Source organism: Hemitrygon akajei, chromosome 2, assembly GCF_048418815.1.
Source record: "Hemitrygon akajei chromosome 2, sHemAka1.3, whole genome shotgun sequence".
Taxonomy (NCBI): domain Eukaryota; kingdom Metazoa; phylum Chordata; class Chondrichthyes; order Myliobatiformes; family Dasyatidae; genus Hemitrygon; species Hemitrygon akajei.
The window spans coordinates 79,311,986-79,325,239 of record NC_133125.1 but is presented as its reverse complement, the minus strand read 5'-3'; the positions used below and the strand labels follow the sequence as shown (position 1 = coordinate 79,325,239).

The window sequence follows — 13,254 nt, the reverse complement described above, 5'->3', positions numbered from 1 at the left end:
TCACTCTGTTCTACTGCATTCTTCAATACCCTACCATTTACCATGTATGTCCTATTTGGATTATTCCTACCAAAATGTAGCACCTCACGCTTATCAGCATTAAACTCCATCTGCCGTCTTTCAGCCCACTCTTCTAACTGGTCTAAATCGCTCTGCAAGCTTTGAAAACCTACTTCATTATCCACAACGCCACCTACCTTAGTATCATCTGCATACTTACTAATCCAATTTACCACCCCATCATCCAGATCATTAATGTATATGACAAACAACATTGAACCCAGTACAGATCCCTGAGGCACACCACTAGTCACCGGCCTCCAACCTGACAAACAGTTATCCACCACTACTCTCTGGCATCTCCCACCCAGCCACTGTTGAATCCATTTTACTACTTCAATATTAACACCTAACAATTCAACCTTCCTAACTAACCTTCTGTGCGGAACCTTGTCAAAGGCCTTACATATAGACAAGATCCACTGCTTAACCCTCATCAACTTTCCTCGTAACCTCTTCAAAAAATTCAGTAAGATTTGTCAAACATGACCTTCCACGCACAAATCCATGTTAACTGTTCCTAATCAGACCCTGTCTATCCAGATTGTTATATATACCATCTATAAGAATACTTTCCATTAATTTACTCACCACTGACATCAAATTGACAGGCCTATAATTATTAGGTTTAATCTTAGAACCCTTTTTAAACAATGGAACCACATGAGCAATATGTCAATCCTCCGGCACCATCCTCGTTTCTAATGACATTTGAAATATTTCTGTCAGAGGCCCTACTATTTCTACACTAACTTCCCTCAAGGTCCTAGGGAATACCCTGTCAGGATCCGGAGATTTATCCACTTTTATATTCCTTAAAAGCGCCAGTACTTTCTCCTCTTTAATCATCATAGTTTCCATAACTTCCCTGCTTGTTTCTCTTACCTTACACAATTCAATATCCTTCTCCTTATCGAATACCGAAGAAAAAAAATTGTTCAAAACCTCCCCCATCTCTTTCGGCTCCACACATAGCTGTCCACTCTGATTCTCTAAGGGACCAATTTTATCCCTCACTATCCTTTTGCTATTAATATAACTGTAGAAACCCTTTGGATTTATTTTCATCTTACTTGCCAAAGCAAGCTCATATCTTCTTTTAGCTTTTCTAATTTCTTTCTTAAGATTCTTCTTACATTCTTTATATTCCTTGAGCACCTCATTTACTCCATGCTGTCATTATTTATTGCAGATATCTCTCCTTTTTCTAACCAAGATTCCAATATCCCTTGAAAACCATGGCTCTTTCAAAGTTTTAACTTTTCCTTTCAACCTAACAGGAACATAAAGATTCTGTACCCTCAAAATTTCGCCTTTAAATGACCTCCATTTCTCTATTTCTCTATTAAGAAGAGGGACGCCTCACGTCTTAATAAGCTGGTAAGGAAGGCGGGCTCTGTCGTGGGCACAGAACTGGAGAGTATGACATCGGTAGCAGAGTGAAGGGCGCTGAGTAGGCTACGGCTCCTCAGACAAGATGAAGAGATCATTACTCCCCAATGCCATTCGGCTTTACAATTCAACCGCCAGGGGAAAGATATGTTAAAGTGCCGGGGTTATGTCTGAGCTTAAGTTACCATTCAATGTATTTTAGTAAACTATTTAAGAACTTTTTAAAAGCTATTTATTAATGCTTTTTTTGAGAGGGTGATTTTAGATGCATATCATATTTATACTGAGTTAAGTATTGTATGTAATTAGTTTTTGATACAATAAGTGTATGGGACATTGGAAAAATGTTGAATTTCCCCATGGGGATGAATAAAGTATCTATCTATCTATCTATCTATCTATTACATCCTTCCCATAGAACAAATTGTCCCAATCCACTCCTTCTAAATCCTTTCACATCACCTCAAAGTTAGCCTTTCTCCAATCAAAAATCTCAGCCCTGGGTCCAGTCCTATCCTTCTCCATAATGATATTGAAACTAATGGCATTGTGATCACTGGACCCAAAGTGCTCCCCAACACATACCTCCATCACCTGACCTATTTCATTCCCTAACAGAAGATCCAACACTGCCCCTTCTCTAGTTGGTACCTCTATGTATTGCTGCAAAATCTATCCTGCACACATTTTACAAACTCCAAACCATCCATCCCTTTTACAGTATGGGCTTCCCAGTCTATGTGTGGAAAATTAAAATCTCCCACAATCGCAACCCTGTGCTTACTACAAATATCTGCTATCTCCTTGCAAATTTGTTCATCCAATTCTCGCTCCCCATTAGGTGGTCTATAATACACCTCTATAAGTGTTGCTACATCTTTCCCATTCCTGAATTCCACCCAAATAGTCTCCCTAGACGAGCCCCCTAATCTATCTTGCCAGAGCACCGCTGTAATATTTTCTCTGACAAACAACGCAACACCTCCCCCTCTTGTCCCTCCGATTCTATCACACCTGAAGCAATGAAATCCAGGAATATTTAGTTGCCAATCACATCCCTCCTGCAACCATGTTTCACTAATAGCTACAACATCATATTTCCAGGTATCAATCCATGCTCTAAGCTCATCCACCTTTCTTACAATGCTCCTAGCATTAAAATAAATGCATTTAAGAAATTCTCCACGTCTTTCTCTCTGTTTATCTCTAACAGTACAAAGAACTATACTGTCTTTTTCTTCCTTCTCCCATACATCTGTTCCTACTCTCTGGTTACCCTCCCCCCTCGTATCTAGTTTAAATCCACTGGAGCCTCTCTAGCAAACCTACCTGCAAGAATATTTGACCCCTCCAGTTCAAATGTAAACTGCCCTGCCAGAACAGGTCCCACCTTCCCTGGAAAACTGCCCAATTATCTATAAATCTGAAGCCCTCCCTCCTGCACCATGTCTTCAGCCACGTGTTGATCTGCACTATCTTACTATTTCTAAACCCACCTGCACATTGCACTGGCAGCAATCCTGAGATTGCTATCCTGGAGGTCCTGTCCTTTAACTTGGCACCTAGCTCCCTAAACTCACCTTTCAGGACCTCCTCACTCTTCCTACCCATGTCATTGGTCCCTACATGGACCACGACATCCGGCTGCTCACCCTCCCTCTTGCAAATACTGAGAACTCGATCCAAGATATCATGGACCCTGGCACCAGGGAAGCAACAGACCATCCGGGATTCTCGATCTCTTCAACAGAACCTCCTATCTGTCCCCCTAGCTATTGAATCCTCTACCATTGCTGCTCTCTTCTTTTCCCTCCTTCCCTTCTGAGCTGAGGGTCCAGTCTCAGTGCCAGAGATGCGACCACTGCAACTTATCTCTGGTAGGTCGTCCCCACCAACAGTATTCAAAACGGTATACTTATTGTTGATGGGAATGGCCCCAGGAGTGCTCTGCTCTTCCTGTCTGTTCCCCATCACTCTCCTGACAGTCACCCAACTACCTGTCTCCTGACTCCTAGGGGTGACTATCTCCCTGAAACTCCTGTCTATTTCTGCCTCTGCCTCCTGAATGATCCGAAGTTCATCCAGCTCCAGCTCCAGTTCCCTAACACGGTTTGTCAGGAGCTGCAGCTGGATGTACCTTTTGCAGGTGTAGTCATCAGGGACAGCTGTGCTCACCCTGACTTCCCACATACTGCAAACGGAGCACTCAACTGCCCTAACTGCTGCCTCCATTACCTACTCCTAATGCCGAAGCCTGATTGAGCCAAAGCCGTCCTCACTCTGCCTCAGTCCACTCCGATGGCCACTGTCTTTCTTTTTAAACCTTTAGCACGCTACGTCACGCGCCTGCGCAGTCTTGTCCCTTTGCCCCGATCAGTTAAAAAAAAACAGCTTCTCTCCAAGCTTCTTTTCCATGGATGATCAACTATTTCATCCAAAGAAACAAGAAACAAGATGGCGAGCCACACAAGATTGAAGAACCAGCGCGAAAACAAAATGTTTAATGATGTAGAGATTTAATACGGTTAGATTTCCAAGTTTATTTTTATTTGAAGGATCTGAATTTGATTTTCTGCAAGAACTGATTTCTTTGCAAAGACTTTGATAAGTTTCTGAATGAGATTTACTTTCTTAAAATGTTGTGATGTTGGAGAGTTGTTGTGAAAAGAGTTAAGCTCTATAGATATATAATTTTCCAATTTGAATTTGTAGACATACTCACTTGAACTGAAACTGAAGTTGACCATAATACTTAAGAATAGGAATTCAACTAGTTTTCTAATTAGGGATAAGTAAAATGGAAAGGTTAGTCTGTAAACCTTTAAATAGGGAATACCACTAATTCTAATTAGTTTGTGAATTTGGAGTAACAAAGGTTACTCTAATGAATATCCCCGATTCCAGTGCCTGCATGCCATGGCCCACCGTGCTCTGTGGAACTATACAGAGCACAAAATAGAGCAAAACAGCCCTGTTCTGTACCTCATCCACACCCACACAAACACACAGTTCTCCAACCTTAGGACAGGCCAATTTTAGCCTCCAGCATTCAACAGCCTTGCTCCACTGTAGTTATAATTATTTCAAAAAATTGTTTATTAATTCACTTACAATTTATTTTAAATACTTCAAAATATAGATGGATTTGACAGAGCTGATTTAGTGGCTGTGCTGTTTGTCACCAAGTTATTTACTGGATCGGGCTGAATTGGTAGCACAATAACATGATTTGAGTCCCTGCTCTTGCATTTGATTCAGGACACTGTCAGCCAACACATTATAAATAGATAACTGCAGGTAATCGTGGATCCAACTTATGGGCAATAAGCCCTACTCAACAAAATATGAGTCAAAAACTTATTTTTCTTGTCATCTTCAAGCAGCAGTACGGTATACGACCACGTACCTCACCTGAATCTCTTGAGTGGGTCTACCATCATGATAGAAAAATTAATCATATACCAAACACATGGAGACAAAAAAAAGAGGTACAATAGATCCATAATCTATCAGGAAGCAGTGTAACATTGCAATATATTAGTACTATCACAAGAGGTGTGACCTAGTTATAATTGCAAAAAAAAAGACACTTAATTTGAAGATATCTTGATGCTTGAACACAGAACGGGTGACATTGAAAGTTACCATTAAACATCAGAGCAGAATTAAACCCATCAGGTCTGCTTCATCATGGCCGATCTATTTTCCTCAGCCCCAATCTCCTGCCTTCCCCCCCCCCCCCACCCTTATCCCTTCATGCTCTGACCATTTAAGATTCTATCAATCTCTTCCTTAAATGTGTATAAAGGCTTGGCCTCCACAGCTGCCTGTGACAATGAATTCCACAGATTCACTTCTCTCTGGCTAAAGAAATTCCTCCTCATCTGTTCTAAAAGAACACCCCTCTATTTTGAGGCTGTGTCCTTTGCTCTTAGACTCTCTCAGCATAGTAAACATTCTCTCCACAATCACTGTATCAAAGCCTTTCACCATTCAAACACGAGGAAATCTGCAGATGCTGGAAATTCAAACAACACACACAAAATGCTGGTAGAACACAGCAGGTCAGGCAGCATCTATAAGGAGAAGCACTGTCGACGTTTTGGGCCGAGACCCTTTGTCAGGGCTAACACACTTCGGCCCGAAACATCAACAGTGCTTCTCCTTATAGATGCTGCCTGGACTGCTGTGTTCTACCAGCATTTTGTGTGTGTTGTTTCACCATTCAATAGGTTTCAATTAGGTCACGCCTCATTCTTCTGAATTCTAATGAATACAAGACCAGAGCCATCAAATGCTCTTCATATGACAAGCCATTCAATTCTGGAATCATTTTCACGAACCTCCTTTGAACATTCTCCAGTTTCAGCAGATCCTTTCTAAGATAAAGGGCCCAAAGCTGCTCACAATACCCCAAGTGAGGCTTCACCAGCGCTTTATAAATCCTCACCATTACACCTTTGCTTTTATATTCTAGTCCTCTTGAAATCAATGCTAACATCACATTTGGCTTCCTAAACACAGATTCAACCTGCAAATTAACCTTTAGGGAATCCTGCACAAGGTCTCCTAATCTGTTTGTGCCTTAGTTTTTTTTTATTTTCTCTCCATTTAGAAAATAGTCAACCCTTCTATTTCTTCTGCCAAAGTCCATGACCATACATTTTCCAACATTGTATTCCATCTGCTGCTTCATTGCCCATTCTCCTAGTCTAAGTCCTTCTCTAGCCTCTCTACTTCCTCAAAACTACCTGCCCTTCCACCTATCTTTGTATCATCTGCAAAGTTTGCAATAAAGCCATCAATTCCATCATCCAAATCATTGACATATAAAGTAAAAAGAATCAGTTCCAACACAAACACAGACTACTGTGAAACACCACTAGTCACTGGCAGCCAGCCAGAACAGGTTCCCTTTATTTCCACTCTTTGCTTCCTGCCAATCAGCCACTGCTTTATCCATTCTAGAATGATCACAATTCACCACAGTAACCATGTGACTTTACTGTTGGATTTTTCCCTAATTTCCAATTTCAAGTCACTAGTCGATGTATTAAACCCCAAAAAGAATCAAATCCACTAATAAAGGAAGATAAAATCATGGCTCTGGTGAGAAATAATCAAAAATGAAGATTGAGAGAATCTGAAATGAAAATAGAAAATATTGGAAATGCTCAGCAGGTCAGGCAGCACCTGTGGATTGGGAGAGTGTTTCATATCGAAGACTCTGCATCAGAAATGGGGTAGTGATATAAAAGTACTAGAGAGGGTAGGAGTATGGATAGGACAAAGGGAATAATACCTCATGCAAGGAAGTCAGTTCTTTTACTTCTCAATTGCTTCTACCCTTAGACTGAAAGAACAAATTACTTCATGCTCATACTCAAAATTGTCCTCATTTAATGTAGAACTTCCACTGAAGGAGGCCAATCCTCTTCAATACCTTATGCTATAATAAGGCATTAGTGTCTGCTGTCACACAATCTAAATTAGCTTTAGCACAGTTGCTGCTTAATAACATAAGTTCAATTACATTCATCCTCCTATTCAACCCTTGTTAGTAAACAAGTGCAGTATTCAATGCAATCCATAGTATATAGATTTGTTTGTGTTACAGACATTGGAAACATTCAGAACAATGATCTTCAAAGAAAATAAATGGAGTATCAGTGATTGTTAATTTAATCTTTCTGAGGAAATGTTTATACATTTCTTCAAGTTAGATCATGAAACAAGTCAGGTCAATGTTAAATCATTGCTATTATTACAGTCAACAACTTTGTCTACTCTCTTATAGGCAATACTAATTAGCAACAACAACTGAACAAAAATATCTATGACTAAAAGAAAAAGTGGTTGTTCCCATTGTTTATTAATAATTGTTCAGCATTCAGCAGATAACCTTTTCTTTAAAATTGCTATTGAGTTACCTTCAGATTAAAATTACATAACACAATACTTCATTTTCACAAGCAAGAGAAGCCTTGCAATTCCCGAATGAGTTCAACCCTGCTGTAGATTTTCAATAAAGTCATCAATGGAAATTTTATCTCCATTTCTCCATTCACAAATGCTATATGATTCACTGAATATTCCCCGTGCTGTCTGTTTTAACATTTATATTATAAGAACTACACACATTGCTAGTCAGTATGATGATGTGCCACATCAGGTATCTTTCTGTCTCTAGAAAAACATGTTTCTTAAGGTTGTTATAACCAGAGGTAGGGTGGGACGGGGTGGAGAGTGAAGTGGGAATATGCTCCCTCTACCTATTAAATGCTCCCAATGGTGTGGTTCTTTGACAACCAAGTCAATCTCCTGGCCTTCATATGTGGCTTAGCTACTAAGTCCGGTGGAACCATTTCTACTGACACGAGAAGGGGCAAAGGCAGATTACTGGTCCCTTTGGGGGAGATGGGACCCCTCAACCATGGTTGGCAGCTCATCTAGATAGATAGATAGATACTTTATTCATCCCCATGGGGAAATTCAACTTTTTTCCAATGTCCCATACACTTGTTGTAGCAAAACTAATTACATACAATACTTAACTCAGTAAAAAATATGATATGCATCTAAATCACTATCTCAAAAAGCATTAATAATAGCTTTTAAAAAGTTCTTAAGTCCTGGCGGTTGAATTGTAAAGCCTAATGGCATCTAGGAGAATCTAGGAGAAGGAAAACTCTGATCTCAAACCTCTGCTGCCTTATGGGGAAGGTATGGTAAGCAAACTCCGAGAAAAACCTGGATCTGGAGTCTGGAGATCCTAAGTACTACATTAAGTCTTACATGCAAATCTTAGACTATAGACCATAATACATAAGAGCAGAATTAGGCCGTTCAGCCCAACTGCTCCGCCATTCCATCATAGCTGATTTATTACACCCCTCAAACTCATTCTCCTACCTTTTCCTCATAACCTTACTCACCATGAATTATCTGCAACCTATCAGCCTTTGCTTTAAGTAAACCAATGACCTGGAAATAAATTCTACTAAAGAAATTCCTCCTTACCTCTGTTCCAAAGGGATGTCTTTCCATTCTGAGGTTGTGCCCTCTCACCCTAGACTCTCGCACTATAGGAAACATCTTCTCCATGTTTAGTCTATCTGGGCATTTCAATATTTGATAGGCTTCAATGTGATCCCTGCTCATTCTTCTAATCTCCAGTGAGTACATGCCCAGAGATGTCAAACACTCTTACATTAAATCTTTCATCCCTGCAGTAATTTTTGTGAACCTCCTCTGCAACCTCTCCACTGCTAGTATATCCTTTCTTAGATATGGGGCCTAAAGCTGCTCATAATGCTCCAAATATGGTCCGACCAATGCCTTAAAGTTTCAGCATTGTATCCTCTAGATCTAGTAATTTACACAATCTGAAGGGCTGGCATTATGATTTCCTTGACACATATGTCTTCATACTCAAACGAGCAAAGAATATAACTGCTGAAACATTCATTAAAATGTACAAGCCCTGTATGAACTCTTCAAGTATAATTCAAAGGCAACATCAGCCTACAGTTCTTGTTCATATTTCCATGACATATCGTAGGAGCTTTAAAGACTCAAGTGTAATATGAAAGGTTACTTATTTGGTGATCGAACATCATTCTCAAAGTCACTTCCATCGTGTTGGTCAATGATGAGGTATGTAGCCACCTTCTCATTGGTTAGCTCCATGGTCCCAGTTCATACCTGCGACTGGTTTCTGGTCTGTAGGTGTACAAAGGCGAACGCACTTGTGCTAGTCTTTCTCCTGACCCTGGGTAGTGCTGGAGAAACCATTTGAAATGTGTGTTAAAGTTACATGGGGGGAGGGGCTCGTGCTTTGAGTGCCTACCTGGTTAAATAGTTGTTTATTCCTTGATGAATATTACTTTGTAACTTGGACAAATTTAACAAGTGTATTGAATGTTGTAGTTTCTATAGTTTGGGGGACTTGGATGAGTGCTTGTTTGATTTACATTGAGTTAAGTGTTTTATTGCTTGCTTGTGAGAACAATTGCTGTACTTACCCACAATCAGCATCTGCTGCTTCACTAACCGAACCAACCAATCTGTTTCCGTACAGCATGAAAGTATCTATTGCAATAGATATTTCAATATGTCTTCACTATATTGATAAGCCTCAGAAGTCATTTCATTTCTGACACAGATATTAAACTAAATAGTTGGACTTTGAATGCCTATTGTTCTCAGGATGTGTAATATTTGAATTGGGAATATACTCAAATACCGGGGGAAAGCCAAGGATTTTAAAGGGTTTGTCACAAAAGAATTGAGACATGTACACAAGTGACTTCCTTATTGCATTTTAATACAACAATGACTCTAGTTTTGAACCAGTTACCAATGTGGACTGAATTGCTTTATAGCCTACAATCAAAATACAATTTCCTGAACTGACTTAGAACCATAGAGCACTACAGCACAGTACAGGCCCTTCAGCCCTCCATGTTATGCAGACCCATATAATCCTTAAAAAAAGTACTAAACCCGCACTACCCCATAACCCTCCATTTTTCTTTCATCCAAGTGCCTGTCCAAGAGGCTCTTAAATACCCCTAATGTTTTAGCCTCCACCACCATCCCTGGCAAGTCATTCCAGGCAATCACAACCCTCTGTGTAAATAACTTACCCCTGATGTCTCCCCTAAACTTCCCTCCCTTAATTTTGTACATATGCCCTCTGGTGTTTGCTATTGGTGCCCTGGGAAACAGATACTGACTATCCACCCTATCTATGCCTCTCATAACCTTGTAGACCTCTATCAAGTCCCCTCTCATTCTTCTACGCTCCAAAGAGAAAAGTCCCAGCTCTGCTAACCTTGCTTCATATAACTTGTTCTCCAAACCAGGCAACATCCTGGTAAATTTCCTCTGCACCCTCTCCATAGCTTCCACATCCTTCCTATAATGAGGTGACCAGAATTGAACACAATACTCTAAGTGCGGTCTCACCAGAGATTTGTAGAGTTGCAACATGACCTCTCTACTCTTGAACTCTATCCCCCTGTTAATGAAGCCTAGCATCCCATAGGCCTTCTTAACTACCCTATCAACCTGTGCAGTGACCTTGAGAGATGTATGGATTTGAACCCCAAGGTCCCTTTGTTCATCCACACTCTTAAGTAACCGAGCATTAACCCTGTACTCAGTCTTCTGGTTTGTCCTTCCAAAATGCATCACCTCACACTTGTCGGGATTGAACTCCATCTGCCATTTTTCTGCCCAACTCTGCAGCCTGTTGATATCCTCTTGTAACCTTCAACAACCACAACTCCATCCACAACTCCTCCAATCTTCATGTCATCCGCAAACTTACTCACCCATCCTTCCACCTCTACATCCAGGTCGTTTATAAAAATCACAAATAGCGGGGATCCCAGGACAGATCCCTGCAGCACTCCACTAGGCACCGACCTCCAGGCAGAATACTTTCCTTCCACAACTACCCTCTGCTTTCTTCCTTTAAGCCAATTTTTTATCCAAACAGCCAAGGTTCCACTTATCCCATGCCTCATGACTTTCTGGATGAGTCTCTCATGAGGGACCTCGTCAAATACTTTGCTAAAGTCCATGTAGACCACATCCACTGCCCTATCCTCATCAATTTCTTTTGCTACCTCTTCAAAAAACTCAATCAGGCTTGTGAAGCACGATCTTCCCTTCACAAAGTCATATTGATTATCCATGAGTAGACTGTACTTCTCCAAATGCTTGTAGATCCTAACCTTAAGAATCCTTTCCAGTAGTTGTTTGCTATCTGTTGTGGGTGCCAAGGAAAGTGTCAGGTAATTAGTAAACAAGGGTCTCCTACCTACAAACAGTTGGCTGCTGAGCTGTAACTGAATGTGCCCATCAGAGGGTGCCTCTTGAGACTTTCTTGGCAGGTGATCCACTTGAAGAGATGCCTCCTTGATATTTCGTTCTGCTTCAACATAATGCCATTGATTGTCGTTCAAATGCATTGGTGATTTCACAATAACCTCCAACGGTCCATTACCCACATCAAATGAAAGAACCACTTCCATTGGAGCTGAAAGTCATACAGAGTATACAGGTAGAGGTAATTATCATTAACTTGAGGAACAGCCTTCAATAACTGTGCCAAGCTGAGAGAGAAAGAGCAAGTCCAATCATTAACATCATCCTCCCTTCATCCCTTTATATAATTATGTATCTACTAATTGAAATTAAAGTAAAAAAATGATTTGCCTTTTTACAGAATGCCTCATGACCTTGATATTCTTAGGTGTGGTAAACAGCTGAAGAAATACCTCTAAGAGTAATCATAGACGTCAAAAATACAGTGGCTATATTTGCTCCCACTGAACACATTATTTGCTTTTTAAGTATTTTTAGAGATACAGCAGGGTACCAGGTCTTCCTGGCCCAATGCGCCCATGCTGACCAATTAGCGTGACTGTATATCTGGGATGTGGAAGGAAACTGGAGCACCTGGAAGAAACTCACATGGTTATGGGGAGAACATACCAACTCCTTACAGGCAGCAGTAAGGAACTGGTCACTGGTGTGTAAGACATTGTGCCAGCTGCTACACTACCAAGAGAGACAGATATTGGACAGAATACCAGCATTAACTCTCCTGGTCATCACTAGATAAACAATACATTTTAAAAAAGGGCACTGTTGCCTAGAATATTGCATTCTGAACTTTGGATGGGAACTAAAAATCACCTCCTTTCACTCAAGGCAGAAGTATTATCTGCTCCGCTGCAATTGAATTGATACGTAATTAAATTTGATCAAAATGGTGTTTTATATTTAATTCTCAGAGCATTAATCTAATAAAGGAGCAAACTACATTTTTTTCATACGTGGACATTGCTGGCAAGGACAACATCTATTCCCCATCCATGAATTGGAAACAGCTAGATATAACTGAATGACCTGTCATATAATGTATGACTGTATACCATATTTTATGATTATCAAGGAGAAACATTATCATTTATATTCCATAAAAATCTGCGAATGTAAATCTGTCCTTGGCACAATGAGAAAACACATTCACAATGAAACTCTACGTGGCTCGCACAGGACAATTGCAAACTGATGAGATTGGACTGGTGGTGGGTATAAAATTACTTCAGCTTCTTACTTTCACAGCACGCAAAGGTAAAGTGGATTTATAGTGTTGTGTTAGTCTTGTAATGTCTTGTTCTGAATATGAATCCAGTTTAATATTCATTTTTTCTGTGAAACCTGGACTTCATCATTTAACGACATTGCCAAAAAATTACCAACTCATTGAAAGCAGACTAAGATGCTTACTACACGTTGATGAATAAAAGATGATTTAAAATCTCTTTGAAATCCATGTGTTAATGGACACTACTACAATTTCAGGTGGTTATAATTTGGAATAAATTGCAGAGAGTATGACAGCAAATTATGGCACCTCAGTGTAAATATCTTGAAATTACTGTCTCAGCTTCAAAGCCATTTTAACATATGAACTTTTGATCTTCTCTCTATTAATACAGAAGAGAGAATTTCAGACAGAAGCTTTAGTGAATTATCATCCCTAGGCATGATTTTAGAGCTAAGCTTCTGAGAAACCTTCACTATAATCTTCAATCATACAGGAATGATTAAGAAAATGGGATGAAAATCCAATGCTGGTTGATCCTTTCACCGTAAAGGTTGCCACTAATGCATACAGTTATTCTGTTCCTCACTGCAAATGACAATATAATTAGATAAATAGCATGCATCATTTACAACCAAGGTGCTTTCATTCCCACTCAGAATATTAATAACATCATG

At 40.0% G+C, this 13,254-nt stretch overlaps 1 protein-coding gene across 2 annotated transcripts in view; it reads right to left on the bottom strand.

The window, feature by feature from the left end:
• LOC140714284 (contactin-associated protein-like 5) overlaps positions 1-13,254 on the bottom strand; it is a 1,700,882-nt gene that overhangs the window by 602,143 nt on the left and 1,085,485 nt on the right. For both annotated transcript variants that reach the window (XM_073025370.1, XM_073025379.1), the window contains one exon: positions 11,282-11,500. In XM_073025370.1, coding sequence (XP_072881471.1) covers positions 11,282-11,500 — 219 coding nt within the window. The remainder of the gene's footprint in view (positions 1-11,281; positions 11,501-13,254) is intronic.